The sequence below is a fragment of the Echeneis naucrates genome, chromosome 1 (genome assembly GCF_900963305.1).
Source record: "Echeneis naucrates chromosome 1, fEcheNa1.1, whole genome shotgun sequence".
Classification (NCBI taxonomy): domain Eukaryota; kingdom Metazoa; phylum Chordata; class Actinopteri; order Carangiformes; family Echeneidae; genus Echeneis; species Echeneis naucrates.
The window spans coordinates 6,804,495-6,817,439 of NC_042511.1; the positions used below are offsets into that span (position 1 = coordinate 6,804,495).

Here is a 12,945-nt window from a genome sequence, read left to right on the forward strand (position 1 = left end):
CATTTGCTTCCAGTTTTGCCTCCACGGATTTTAAAACCAGCAACTTATATGTATTTTTTTTTTTTACTATCACTGTGCAGATCAGGTGTGGGTGGTGCTATGAGAGAGAGAGAGAGAGAGACACAGAGGGCTGACAGAAGCTCTAACAAAGAATGATATCAGACAGACAATGGTTGTGTATGTACATATTTATATATATATCTCTACTATACAGTTTATGGAGCTCAAGTTAACAGAACAGCCTTAGATTTTAATTTTCTTCTTCATATATTTTCTGGACAGTAATCTTAAATTTGTTTTTGTGTTTTGATACCTTGTACCAAGCACAGTATTATTGAAAGTAGGGCATCTAATATTTGTTTTATCATTAGTTTCTCTGTCTGTCAGGCTGTTCATGCTCATAGAGAGAAACGGTAACGGGCTGTAGGTCAGTGACCGGATTGCTTTGCAGTGCGTCTTCCAGCTTTTAGAAATTCTCTAGTTTTGCCTTTCACATTTATTTCACAAACTGACTTTGTCTACATCTCACTTCTTGTTTTGTTTGTTTGCTCTTCTCTTCTAAACCCAAAAGTCCGACTGCATGAAAATGCAAAGAATGTGACTTGGGGATGGGGTTAGGGTTAGAAAAAGATCCAGTGACCACCAATGTGTAAAAAAAGAAGAAAAAAAAAAAAAAAGAAATCATTTCAAATTCCAAAACAGAGGCAATGAACATTGAAAAATTATGCAAAATGCCTGTAAAAAGATATTAAACCACTGTGGATAGCAGGTCACTTTATTTCAACCTTAACAGTTTGCCAGAGTGTGTGCCACTTTGGCCCTGCATTTAGGTTTGTTAGTTTGTTTTTTTTTTTTGTTTTGTTTTTTAATCTAAAAAGAGGGACAATAGAGATGTTTGTGTTCAGACTGAACTGTTTTGTATATTCAACATTTGAAGTATATTCTATTTTGTTGTACTCTTGTTTCAAAGTGTATTCAAGTAGATTTTACTGAAATATAAAAAGACATTTGAAACCAGGTAATTATCGTTCTCATTTCAGTTTCACAATAAGGCTGATACCTAAGTGTGTTTGTGTTTACAACTTGGATTAATTTATTTATGGAGCCAATCCTAGCCCAGGCTCTGGGCTCCAGGCCGGGTACACCCTGGACAGGTCGCCAGTGGAATTATACTGTATTTAATTTTTTTTGTTTGACGGTGGATGACAGACGCAGACGCTCTGAAGGTGATGAGCCTGGGTAGTTGTGCTTGTGTCGTCAGTGCTGCAGATTGTGAATTCCCCAACAACATGTGGCTTGATGTCTCAACTTGACAGTAAATGAAAACAGGAAGGTGGACAGCGGCCCTGTCACAGCGGGTTCTGATGCTGCACAGACACGCTTTCCCATTTTCACAGCCTCTGACGTAAGTCGGAGGCAGAAATCTTTAAAGCCTAAACGGGTACATTAAAATCAGCTTAATAATTATTAGAAGTAAGCCAGAAAACCACTTAAATTCCTAAAGAGTCACCAGCAAATGTGAACCTTTGAAGTAGTGAACAAAAACACAGCAATGAACAGCAGGACCACTTTATTCTGAGGCGCTGGTGCTCAATGGCACAAAATTCAATCCAGTTTAAATAGTTTGAGTTTAGGATTACTCTAAACTGATAAATACAGAGTCCTGTTTGGTAGCTTCATTGTGTTGGAGAGCAGTAGTGAGGTAAAAACATGAGTACAGTGTCTGAGGAGGTACACTGCCAGCAGTCATGTGACCTTCCCAACTCCCGCTCCAGTTCCCCGGCTTCCTGTCTCACTCACACAAGGTGTGGCATCTACATGCCTGCTTGCTGACTGAAGTCGATCTCGACTCGTCATCCCACTCGTGTGCAGCTTCATCTCCTCCTCCTGCTTCTCACTGTTTGTCCTTAAAGCTGAAGTCACAAACTAGAGAGAGGTGATCTGACGGATAGGTAAAGGACGGAAGCCTGTTGGGCCCAATCTGTTCCTCAGTGGGCATGTCCAACACGGCGTCCACCCTCAGCATGTCCTGACTGTACCAGATGTAGTCCAGAGTGGTGCAGCACTCCCCAGTAGGCCGGATCTTCCAGGTCGTGTATTCCGGCTCTGTCAGACCGTCCTGGCTGAGTTTCTTGTAGGCCGAGTCCAAACTGAGAGGCGACGTGATAAAGTGTCTGTACACCTCCTCGGTAGGGATGGCGTTGAAATCACCACATATGAGCAGAGGAATGCCGGAGCCGGAGTGGTCGGTGTGTTTCTGGAGCAGATTCTGGATCTGTCGCAGGAGGTCACAGCCCTGAGTGCTGCGGAGCCACTCCCAGCCAGAGCGCGCCTTCAGGTGGGTCACAGCCACGCACACACGTGTCTCTGTGCGCCGACAGTGTAGTATGGTTACTATGGCAACCTGAGGCAAGAGAAGATTTGTTAGACGCTTTTTATTCTGTTCTCTTTTATACAGGACAGTGAAATCTAACCCACCTGATTGGTTGGAATCCTCATGGCAGAGAGTCGTATGTTAGCACTCTCCAGGAGCTGAAATCGCGACTGATCAAAGAACAGTGCGCAGCCGTCGGGGCCATTGTTGCCCTCCACGTCCAAACAGGGCGACCAGGGTTTGGGGCAGAAGCTGCTGCTGTAACCCAGGCCTGCCAGGAGCGGCTGGAAGGTGTCGTAGTAGTGGTCAACTTCCTGCAGACACAGGATATGAGGTCGGTAGGTGAGGATCTCCTCTAAGATGAGATACTTCCTGTGGGACCAGCTGAGGGCCTCCAGGGGACACTGGACAAAACTGTCGAGGCCCTCACCCAGAGCTGAGGCACGGGAGAAAAAGGGAGATCTGCCTTCAGTCAACAGGTCAAGTCTTCAATCAGGACATCAGCTGGACTCCACTGGTCGTTTTCATTTTAAAGTCCTCTCTCTTCAGTCAGCGTCTACACCGATATTTATTTGAACTTTTAAAGATGGACCTGAGCAGCTAATGTTTACAACCTCAGTGGTTTATTCCTTATTGGACAGTTAAAATACACTTTGTGCTGTAAAAAGCATTTACCCTGGGCCAGGATGTTCCACTGCATCACTCTGAAGGGGCTGCTGGGGGCACTGTCTCCATTATTCAGATGGACAACTTTCCTGTGGAAGCGAGGCGGTCTGTCTCCGAGGGCGTCCTCACACTGTCGAAGCAGTTCCACTGGATCGAGGGGACACACAGGAGATGCCCTCTGCTCCTGAAGGACGCAGACAGGACAGTTCAGATTTATCTATAACTCTTTTTTTTTTCTAAAATCTGCACAGTGGGAAGAGGAGAGGGACTCACCTGGCAGAACTCTGGATCCAGATTTGTGCCTGCAGGCTGGTCAGGGTCTATGTGCGATGGAGGGAGTGGGACAGCAGAGCTGCTGCTGCTGAGGGCCCGAGTCACCGCGCTGTACAGCCTGGTGGCTCCTCCACCCATTGGACAAACTGGTGAGGAGAGAAAAGACGAGTGTGAGCAGGTCAGAAAGTGTGTGGTTATATTCACCTAAAACAGCTGCCTGCTAGAGAGTGCCCCAAAGATTTTAGCTGCAGACGCAGGGAAGGAAGGCTGATATCTCAGACTTCACTGTCTTATATTATTTATCAAGATGGAAATAATGAAACATCAGGAACATGTTCTATTCTTTATCTTTCAAACATCTGTAAACGAATAAAAGTCGTTTGATGAATAGCAGTCACACTGTTCCACTGATCCTTATAAATCCTCAGCTTTAGACTCTACTGTCTGACCAGAGTTTCACCTTCAGCTGAGGTTATTAGAGACGGCACCTCTGAATCTCTGCAGTCCAGTCATGTAGCTCAGAACCTGAGACAGCTTTTTTTAGTCTCAGTGTCTCAGTAAGACTCTGTGGACAATGTCCTCTGTCGACTCACATGTGACCTGAATCATTCATGCCATCTAAAATTAAGATTGACGCTTCACAACGGCTTTCAAGGCATTAACAAATGAGCCGGTCAGACAGCATTGTCTGCGGCATTGCAGCCTTCATCTTTAATGCCTCTCGAACACCGTGGTCTCGCAGTTTGTTCCAGTTTGAACAGGCTGAAAATGCATGTGACATCTCATTCCATTGTACACAAAAAGATTAAAGCTGTATAGCTTGAAAAATGTGAAATTGATTAAAATGCAAACAAAGAGCTGAAAGCTGCTAAAATACCATGCAGAGCAGATGAGAGGAACTGGTGATAATTCCATGAGCATACTAAACAACAGGAAGCCACTTCCACATTACACCGATTCAAATTATTAGTCGTTTGATCCATTGTTCATGTAAATGTACTGATTATTGCAGCTTTACCAACACAAATAAACTGTATTATTAGCCAGGCAGTTTCCTTCCTTATCTGTCTCTCCAGCGGGAACTTTGAACACCAGTAGGTCAAAAACAAAACTGGGTCAAGTTAACTTGTTGACACTTCACACTTGTTTAATTAAGTTTTCCTTAAACAGATATTGATCAGCCAATTAAGATCCAGTTAGAGTTTTATTAGCTCTCAACACAGAACATCAGCTGTCCCCAAAAGATTAAATGCAACAAGTTCTTTAAGTCTTCCAGATTCTGGTCACAAATTTTTCCTCGGCTCATGTAAATCTGAGCTATCTGGCTATAAAAGGACAGATGAAATGCTGCCTGGCCAAAGATTTAGACAACATGAACAAGCCTTTTCACTAGCGTAGACATAGATTTAATAATTAAGTCTGGATAACATTGCTAATATAAAATACACACACCTTCTGCCTCTGACTCGTTTTGTATTCATAAAATGACATCAGTCATGTACGTGCAGCACATTCACACATGATCAGGTCCACAGTAAAATGAGTAGCTTTCTCTTACCCATAGTATCCATCACTGTCCACAGCTATGTCCACTCTGCACCTCTGTAAAATGTCCTGAATGTCCCCTTAAAATGCTTCGTCACCCTGACAGGTACTCTATTACTGTGAGCAGATTAAAGCTTCCTGGTTTAGCTCAAAGTGTTTTCACTGCAACAGGAGATAGTGGCACGTGTTGTCGCTGTGTAGATGCAGAAATCTGACTCCTCATCGCTCACTGCTGCCTATAAAACCTCAGAGGAAGAGGGAGGGGGATTAGGAAGTGTCGACGTCATCAGGCCATACGGAGAATTATAGGTCATGTGCTGCTGAAGGAGAGAGAGATACACGGTGCTGCACACACGCACACACACACACACACACACACACACACACAGCAGTACTGATAGAGTCCATTAGTCAGACTCATCTGGAGTCTGATGCTTCAACAGAAATATAGAGCAAAGAAACAAGCAACACAAGGGACACACTCAATCATATGTGCATAGAGGAATGCACAAACGCTCAGTGTATGTGCGTGTGTGTGTGTCTATTGCAAAAATTCAATAGACACACTTCCTTAGGTTGCATGGTGTAATAACAGTCATTCAAAGCACAGTTTTTCGTTAGGTGTTACCTCAGTGCTGGGTTGTGTTAGTTTACATAACAAAATGTATTTTTCCAAACTTGAAATTCTGTTGTAATACTTTGGGATTGAAACCAAAGTTGTCTATTGAACTGTGGATTTACTGCATCAAGTGGCAGCTTTCAACTTGTGGCTACAGGCCCCATTGAAGGGTCATGCTGTAAGTATGCAGGGTTTTGAGATAGAATAAAATAAATTATTTGTATTTGTATTGTCATGACACATTACTCTGCTCACTGCCCATCCAACTCACTGGAGTGGAAGACTTATTGTTTTGACTATTCAATGTGTTGCTTTGCTGTCATTGTCAGCACACACGCAGCTAGACAGCACCATGATGAGGAACTCCAAGTGGGTTTGTGAGTGACTCATATGAGTCACAACACGAAGCCAAAGTTCCTGATTTCTATGGTAGGGAGTAGAATCATAGCCACAGGCAAATGCACAGAGGAAAATCTTAACCCCACAGCAACTACAAGCTACTGACATCCAAACTGGCAGTGTACTCATGGATAATGCACTTGCATGTCTGTGTGTGTAAGTGCGTGCTGCTTTCAGCGTAGTGTGATCATTTCCTATGTACAATCCAGCCAGAATAATTTACTGTACTGCACTAACTGGGAACATGACATGAGAACAAGAGCAAGGTCCAGTGTGAGAGAGACCGAGTGTGTCAGTCAATCCCATACTGGCATATTGACTGATGTTTCCACATCAAAGGGCAGCTGCCTTATTACGATACATGGGTGAGGTTTGACAAGTTCGTGGTGTTCAGAGTTCAACAGTTTCATCATGCTGGTCGTCATATTGTGACAGCAGTGTACGATCTGTGCACAACAGAAATCTAAAGACAACAACATTCTCAGATGCCGTCGAGCAATGTCAGTCTGAACCAAGTGGTAAAGCAATGGGCCAATTATCAAGCTGACGTAATCTGTACAAAGAAGACATACAACTATTAAAAGGTTTTCTTCCATTTGTCATAAACTACAGCTCAGTAACCTGATTCATTATTAAACATTATTAAACATACCCAGAAATGGACTTTTAACTGCAACATATTCAGACATATGTGAGTGTATATCTGTCATATCTTGGCGGACCCTACAGAGAACATCATGTTCGTTATATCTAGTTTGTGGTGTTAAATTGCTCCTTGCTCTGTGACCTTTAGATGAGCCGCCTCAACGTGATTGAAGGCGTCAAAAGCAGCCACTCTCTTCATATGAGATGTTTGATAAGAGACAGAGCTTGTATGAAAAGTTCAGCTTGTTTACAAGGGGAACCTGTGAGCCAATAAGTGAGCATGGGAGAGTCAACACACAGATGTCTGGGACATACTTATGCTCTTGATCACCTGAATGCTACAGCTCTGATGAGTCATCTGTGAACAAAAGCATTGTGCCACTTGTGAAACTCACAGAGGAAACTGCCATTACAAAATATCCAATATCATGGAATATCCACTTGGTTCCCTATTTACGGCCACCAATAGAGGTGGCGAGAATAATTTTGCTGCTGTTGCATCACAAATGAAGACTGTTTACAAGAGCACTAACCCTTGCATGCAAATGTCAAAGCAGAGTACTATTCCATTTTTGAGGCTGTGTGGCCTTAAAATATGAAATACCTTCTGATCCAAAGGTTTGTCCAAAGTTCTTCTCTTAATGAAAATAACATTAGCAATATCTCAATAAATCTCCTCAGCATGAAGGAGGCGTGTGGAGCAGTGCTGGTGTAATAGCTGAGGTCAGCAATCATAGACATGGATGCTTTGTGTCTTTGTAAAGACACAAAAAAAAAAGCCCTGTGACTAAAACAGCACAAAACTATGAAACCAAATAAAAAGACGTTTATCACAATGTATGAAAAATAAAACATGACATAGGTCAGATAGGATGAGCTTTGATGAACTTAAATATCCTTCTTCTTAAACATTTGTATAATGTATTTCTGTTTTAACTTCAAACGCTTGCAGACATAAACAGTGACATCTGAAGCAGAGCAGTTGGCAGATGCAGTCTGACAGAGAAAAATCAAGACAACCCAAGCAGCGTGCGACCCAAAACTGATTTATAAATATACTCTATGCTATAGTCTGACACTCCATGAAGCCACATATGCTGTAGCTGCCAGATTAGATGGCACAAAGGAGCTCAAAGTTCTTGGTGAAGTGACCTCTTACCTTATTTACTGGAATAAACTGGTGGGTTGGTTGTGCTCCTCTCATGCAGCAGCTGCCTTGTTTTTCAGCTGTCTCCCTTTGCCTTTACACAGTCCCGACAGTGCATGAGACAACAGCAGGGAATGTTCCTCAGACTGCATGTGTCTGCATGTTTTTGTTCAGTGGAAAGTGGGAGGTTGTTTGACCCTCCAACTGCAGGACAAAGACACAGCATGGAGAAACTTGGTCCCTTCTGCCATCTGCTGGTAGGAGCAACACAGGAAATGTGTATCATCTGTCACCAAACCTAATCGAGCGTGACTGAAAGGAGAATAAGACAAGTCCCATGGCTCAGGCATCGTAACTGGAAAAAAACTGAAAACAGTTTTAAGAGAACCAAAACTTTTCATGGTTTTTTGTTTTTCTTTTTACATTTTATTTCAGCATATTTATGTCTAATGAGGCACAAATAAAAGATGTAATGCATGAGCAGACAAACACCAACTGAGCTCAACTATTTCATACTAGTTTACAGTCCAAAATGTCGCCATTAAAAGTAATTGGTTGAATTTAATTTTAATAACACCAAAGAAAAATTTGGGTTAATTTTGACCACATGTAAATAAGATAAGGTTTCTTTAGGTTTCTTTATTATGGTCAGAGCTTAGACGACACTTATGCATAGCAACTGCTATTCATTGTAACAACTCTCTTCAACACCAACCTGCGTTACTAAAAACTTTCACCTGTTTTTAAGTGTCCTGACGGTGAATTGTAATACAAAAATAATATCAGGTAAAGTCACATGCCACATAACCACAGAATTTACTTTCATACTATATTTGATATGTAAAGCTTATTACAATCTAACCAAAGAAAAACATGACTATTGATTTTGTTTCTACAGCATCAATTAGGCAGTCGTGGCAGGAACAGCACAGGCCTATTCAGTGTATGTATATTAGCCTCATTTTAAAATCAACTTAACAGATACAGCTGATGTGGTCTTTTTTTCCCCTTCAGCTTCATTAAGATTTTTTAAAGTGCACTTTACAATCTGAACCAGAGTCTCTTTTATCAGCCTTGCTTTGCTGGGCTACAATTGCTTTATCTCCAAGTCGTTTGCTGAAATCTAACATCTGTTGGTGTAGGAGCACGTTCACATTTTCTAGCTGTAGCTTCCTGCTCTTGAAACGGTTTAACAGATCACTCATAGACTTCAACATGACAGTGCCCCTGTTCTGTCCATCCTCAGTTACCAGTAAATCTTCTCTCCATGCTTTCTGTAAACTGTCAAACAGGATGTTGCGGTCCAGTTTGAACTGCTGAGTCTCCTGTGAGTATCTGTCTCTGTCACTCTGGGCTCTGCTAACGTCTTCTGTCATCTGTGTGATACAGAGATGTATCCTGCTGTTCTCCATGCTGACCTGTTCCAGTTTGACACTGTTGTTATAGATGCTAATTTCTACAGCTCTCAGCTCTGACGCCAGTTTTTTGTGCACTTCCATGTGATTTGCTCGTGCTTTCTCCAGCTCAACCTTCAGCTCCTCTCTGGGCTGAAGCAGAGAGCTTGTCTTCTCCCTTGCCCCCTGAATTGATTGTTCCAGCTCAGTCTTCTTCCACTTCAGCTCAGAGGTCAGTATTTCCATTTTCTGGTGCCTGCTTTGCTCCTCGTTCCATCTTGCCTCCACCTCCCTGAGTACCACCTCTTGCTCCTCCACTTCCCTCTGCTTCTCCTCGTTGGTTGTTGTGAGGCTCTCGGCATCAGCAATGCATTGCTGTATTTCCTGATAGTATTTGCTCTCTATCTCTCTGTACTCCACCTCACACTCAGTGAAATGGCTCATTAATAAGTCAGGATCAATGCTTTTGGGGTGGCACTGATGGAGTGCAGCCTGCTCTTGCAACAGCTCTTCATATCTCCTTCTGGTTTTGCTGATTTCAGAGTTCATTTTTTCCATGTGTTCCTCCTGCTTCCTTTTTTCATCCTCCAGGAGTCTCTTTAGCCTGCTCTTCTCCTCTTCAAGACAGCTGATGTTCTTCTTCTCTGCCTGCATGTTAGCACACAGCTCCTCCTGATTCCTCTGAAAGACACGCTGGTTAATCGTGTCAGCTTCCAGGAGTTCTCTGGTCTGCTTGTCCATCTCTTTGATCTCCTTCCTGTGTTTGACTATAGATGCAATTCTTTCCTCCAGCTGCAGTTTGGACCTCTCCAGGTGCAGCAATACGTGCAAATGCTCTGCCCTTACTTCCTTCTCTTCATCATGATGCTGCTTGAATATCTCATAGACTTGAGCTAGGAGGTCTCGACAGAGTATACTTGAGGCTTGAGTCTTCTTAATTTTTTCCTCCACAGTGGCAATTTCTCCTTTAAGATGCTGAATGGCAGCACTGAATGCTTGTCCTTGGTCACACAACTCCTTCCTCAGCGCATCTCTCTGTACTCTCATTTCATGATGTTTTTGGGTCTCCCCTTGCAGTTGATTCTCAAGCTGACATCGAGACGCCGTCAGTCTTTGCAAACTGCTCTCCAACTTGGCCATATCAGCCATGAGCTTTTCCACACGGCCATGTGTTTCTTGTTTTTTATTGATGACTGATTTCAGCACTCCTCTGCTCCTCCTGATGGCTTGCTTCTGCTGCTTGATCGTCTCGTCCATTTCATCTACATCTCTTGACAGGTCATCATTTTTCACAGTTGTAGCCTGTCTCTCCAGAACCATGCTTTGTTCAAGGGTTATTTTATCCTGTTCGACGGCAGCAATGCATGACTTCAGCTCCTCTATCTGCTCCTGTGTCTGATCCAGCTCTTTTTGCAAGCTGTATTTTAGGGTGATTTGATCATTCAAAGCAGCAATGATCTCTTCGTGCTCACTCTTTACCTGGTCTCGTTGAGGGTAGAGTGCTTTGTTTTGGGCCAGGAGGTCTCCCAGCCTCTTCACGGTGGCTTCGTGGAGCTGACAGACTGCGTTTAGGTCTTTTTGCAGCTGCTCCATCTCCTTTGCGTTGGATGCACGGGCTGCTGCTACGTCAGCCATAATTTCCTGGCTCATTTGTTCCCGAAGCTTGTTAATTCGGTGTCTCAGCTTGCTGTTTTCTATGGTTTCCACCTCTAAACGTTCATGGGCGGCACGTCGCTCCGACTCCAGTTCGGTGATGGCAGCAGTTATGTCTGTCAGATGCAGACTGGCTTCAGGGGCAAACGGTGCCCGCTGCTCCCTCAGCTCTCTGTCCAGCTCCTTCAAATGCTCCACAGCGAGCAAAACGGCCGGGAAGTCGGGGACCAAGCAAGAGGCCATTTTCTTTTACTTAAATCGATTGCTCTGCTGTCTTGTCAGCTGCTTTAAAAGTTCAGTATCCACCTTCGGTAACTTGTGAGTGTGGTTACCGTGGCAACAGCTGGCCCACCCGCGAAGGGGAAGAAACAGTCGCAGCTACGGCGAGTCGCGAAGGCCAAACCTCTTTTTAGCCGTTAGCCGTTAGCTAACCGTGTAAGCCCCAAGTTTCTAAGCTGCGGTAGAAATGCGTTAAATTCTAGTTTAGACGGACAAGATACGACGAGCTCAGCGTGAAAGCATGAAAAGGTTTGAGAGGGCCTTTGACGGAGAAAGAGGGAGACATTTATGAAAGAAAAAAAAACAACGAATATTGAGCGTTCAACAACAGCTTACCTGAAAAGTGGAGATGATTCCAGGTGAATGTCTACACCCGGCATGTGAGCGAAGAGTCGGCCGTACCGGTGTGACCGATAACGATAACCGGGCGGCTTTCAGGGAGCACGCCAATGTCCGTGTTGCCAGGTTCGGATATTTCACGGATATTTCTGGGAGTTGCCTCACAAGAAGTTGGTTGGATTAATAGGATCCCTCTGAAATTAGAACGAAAAGCTCCAGTAATTACAACGGAAGGCATGAGCAATGATAATAAACAGTAATAAAAACTGCAACACTGGAGATGAGTAGTGGTTCAACCATTTGAACCACTGTATTGTATCGCATTGTAGTTCAAGGTGTTTTAGATGCTGCTCAGTTGCTTTTGAAAAAGACTTCAGATTATTTCACTTCCATATGCATCAGAAAGACAGGACTAAATTTGGATAAAATTGAGGTTTGAACCTATCCCTTTAACAGTCAGGTACAGGCCCAGAAACCAACAAAGGTCGATAAAGCCCTAGCAAATAAAAACACTAGCAACATTGACAAAGATACAGTCATGTATGTTGTGTTGCTTATTCTCAAGCAAAAGTTCAACACTTACATTACAAAAGTGAAAAGTCATTCAGTGGTACTTCAGATTCTGGGGTCCTGAGGTGGCTGACTGCTTTAAGTTGTTGGCAATTCAGCCTCGGCTGTAATTTAAAGCAAATTTAGACAACCTACTCTAATGTGAGCCAATGTCAGCATTTCGTTTATTTATATTATGTTGGAGAACTTAAAATAAAAACTATGTAAGAGGAAACCTTCCTACAGTGATTTGATCAAAGATCAAACATTCCAAGCTTATGAACTTCAATACCTGCCCAGCTTGTGCCCACAGCTCTGAAATTCATGGGATACAGTCCTTGCAAGTCATTTAGGAACATTCAGCCATCCAGCAAACAATTCGGAGTACTAAAATACAGAACAAACAGCCTCAAAATCTAATGTGTACAATGACAGTTTCATGCATTAATGGTTTCAGTAAATGGTTTGGCTTTTGTGACCTGAGACCTGTTAGATGAATGGACTATCTAGGCTATTTGAGTATGTGTAGTGTTATTTGTACAATTACCTTACTTTTACTTTGTTAAGTCGTATAAATGCTATGCACTGATTTTAGAGTTTTACCCTGACTGAGTATATTAACTGTATTCTATGTTTAAATTATTTTATTCACCTTGTCTGATCTGTGTATCTATACATTTACTGCAGCATGTAGCCCAAAATATATTTCCACATAAGGGCAATAAAGTATATGCCTATCTATCTACCTTGTATTGTTTAAGTCAATGTTACTTTTAAGTTCTCCCTTCACTATAATCAAAGGGACCTGGCAACCCTGGCCTGTCGCGGAATGATGTCGTCAGTCCACAAAGCACAGAAATAGAACATGTAGAAGCTGCATCACTATCACAGTGTCTGTGATTCTGCCAGTTTTTGTACAAAAAAAAAAGATTGTAAATATTTGGGTATTTCTTTACATCTTCAGTTATTTGATGTTCAATATGAAGTAGAACAATTGAATGTTTTCATGTATGCATGGAATATAATATATACACAATAATAATAATAATAATAATAATAAAAT

At 42.7% G+C, this 12,945-nt stretch overlaps 2 protein-coding genes across 4 annotated transcripts; both read right to left on the minus strand.

Annotated features, from left to right (window-relative positions):
- Nucleotides 1-764: 764 nt before the first annotated feature.
- LOC115049310 (nocturnin-like) lies at nucleotides 765-11,442 on the minus strand. Of its 3 annotated transcripts, none has more exons than XM_029511417.1 (6): nucleotides 11,331-11,442; nucleotides 7,681-7,980; nucleotides 3,314-3,459; nucleotides 3,050-3,224; nucleotides 2,479-2,810; nucleotides 765-2,404 (listed from the first exon to the last, which is right to left on the minus strand). In XM_029511417.1, the coding sequence occupies exons 3-6, from the start codon at nucleotides 3,449-3,451 to the stop codon at nucleotides 1,895-1,897; spliced, it is 1,155 nt and encodes a 384-aa protein (XP_029367277.1). In that variant the 5' UTR covers nucleotides 3,452-3,459; nucleotides 7,681-7,980; nucleotides 11,331-11,442; the 3' UTR covers nucleotides 765-1,894. The 3 variants fall into 3 exon arrangements, with proteins under 3 accessions (XP_029367277.1, XP_029367284.1, XP_029367268.1); XM_029511424.1 differs by having other exon boundaries at nucleotides 7,681-7,872; nucleotides 11,331-11,408; XM_029511408.1 differs by lacking the exons at nucleotides 7,681-7,980; nucleotides 11,331-11,442 and adding an exon at nucleotides 4,872-7,126.
- Nucleotides 8,688-10,958, minus strand: ccdc175 (coiled-coil domain containing 175). The gene has a single exon (XM_029510499.1). It carries the CDS (start codon nucleotides 10,956-10,958, stop codon nucleotides 8,688-8,690), a length of 2,271 nt encoding a protein of 756 aa, XP_029366359.1.
- Nucleotides 11,443-12,945: the final 1,503 nt, after the last annotated feature.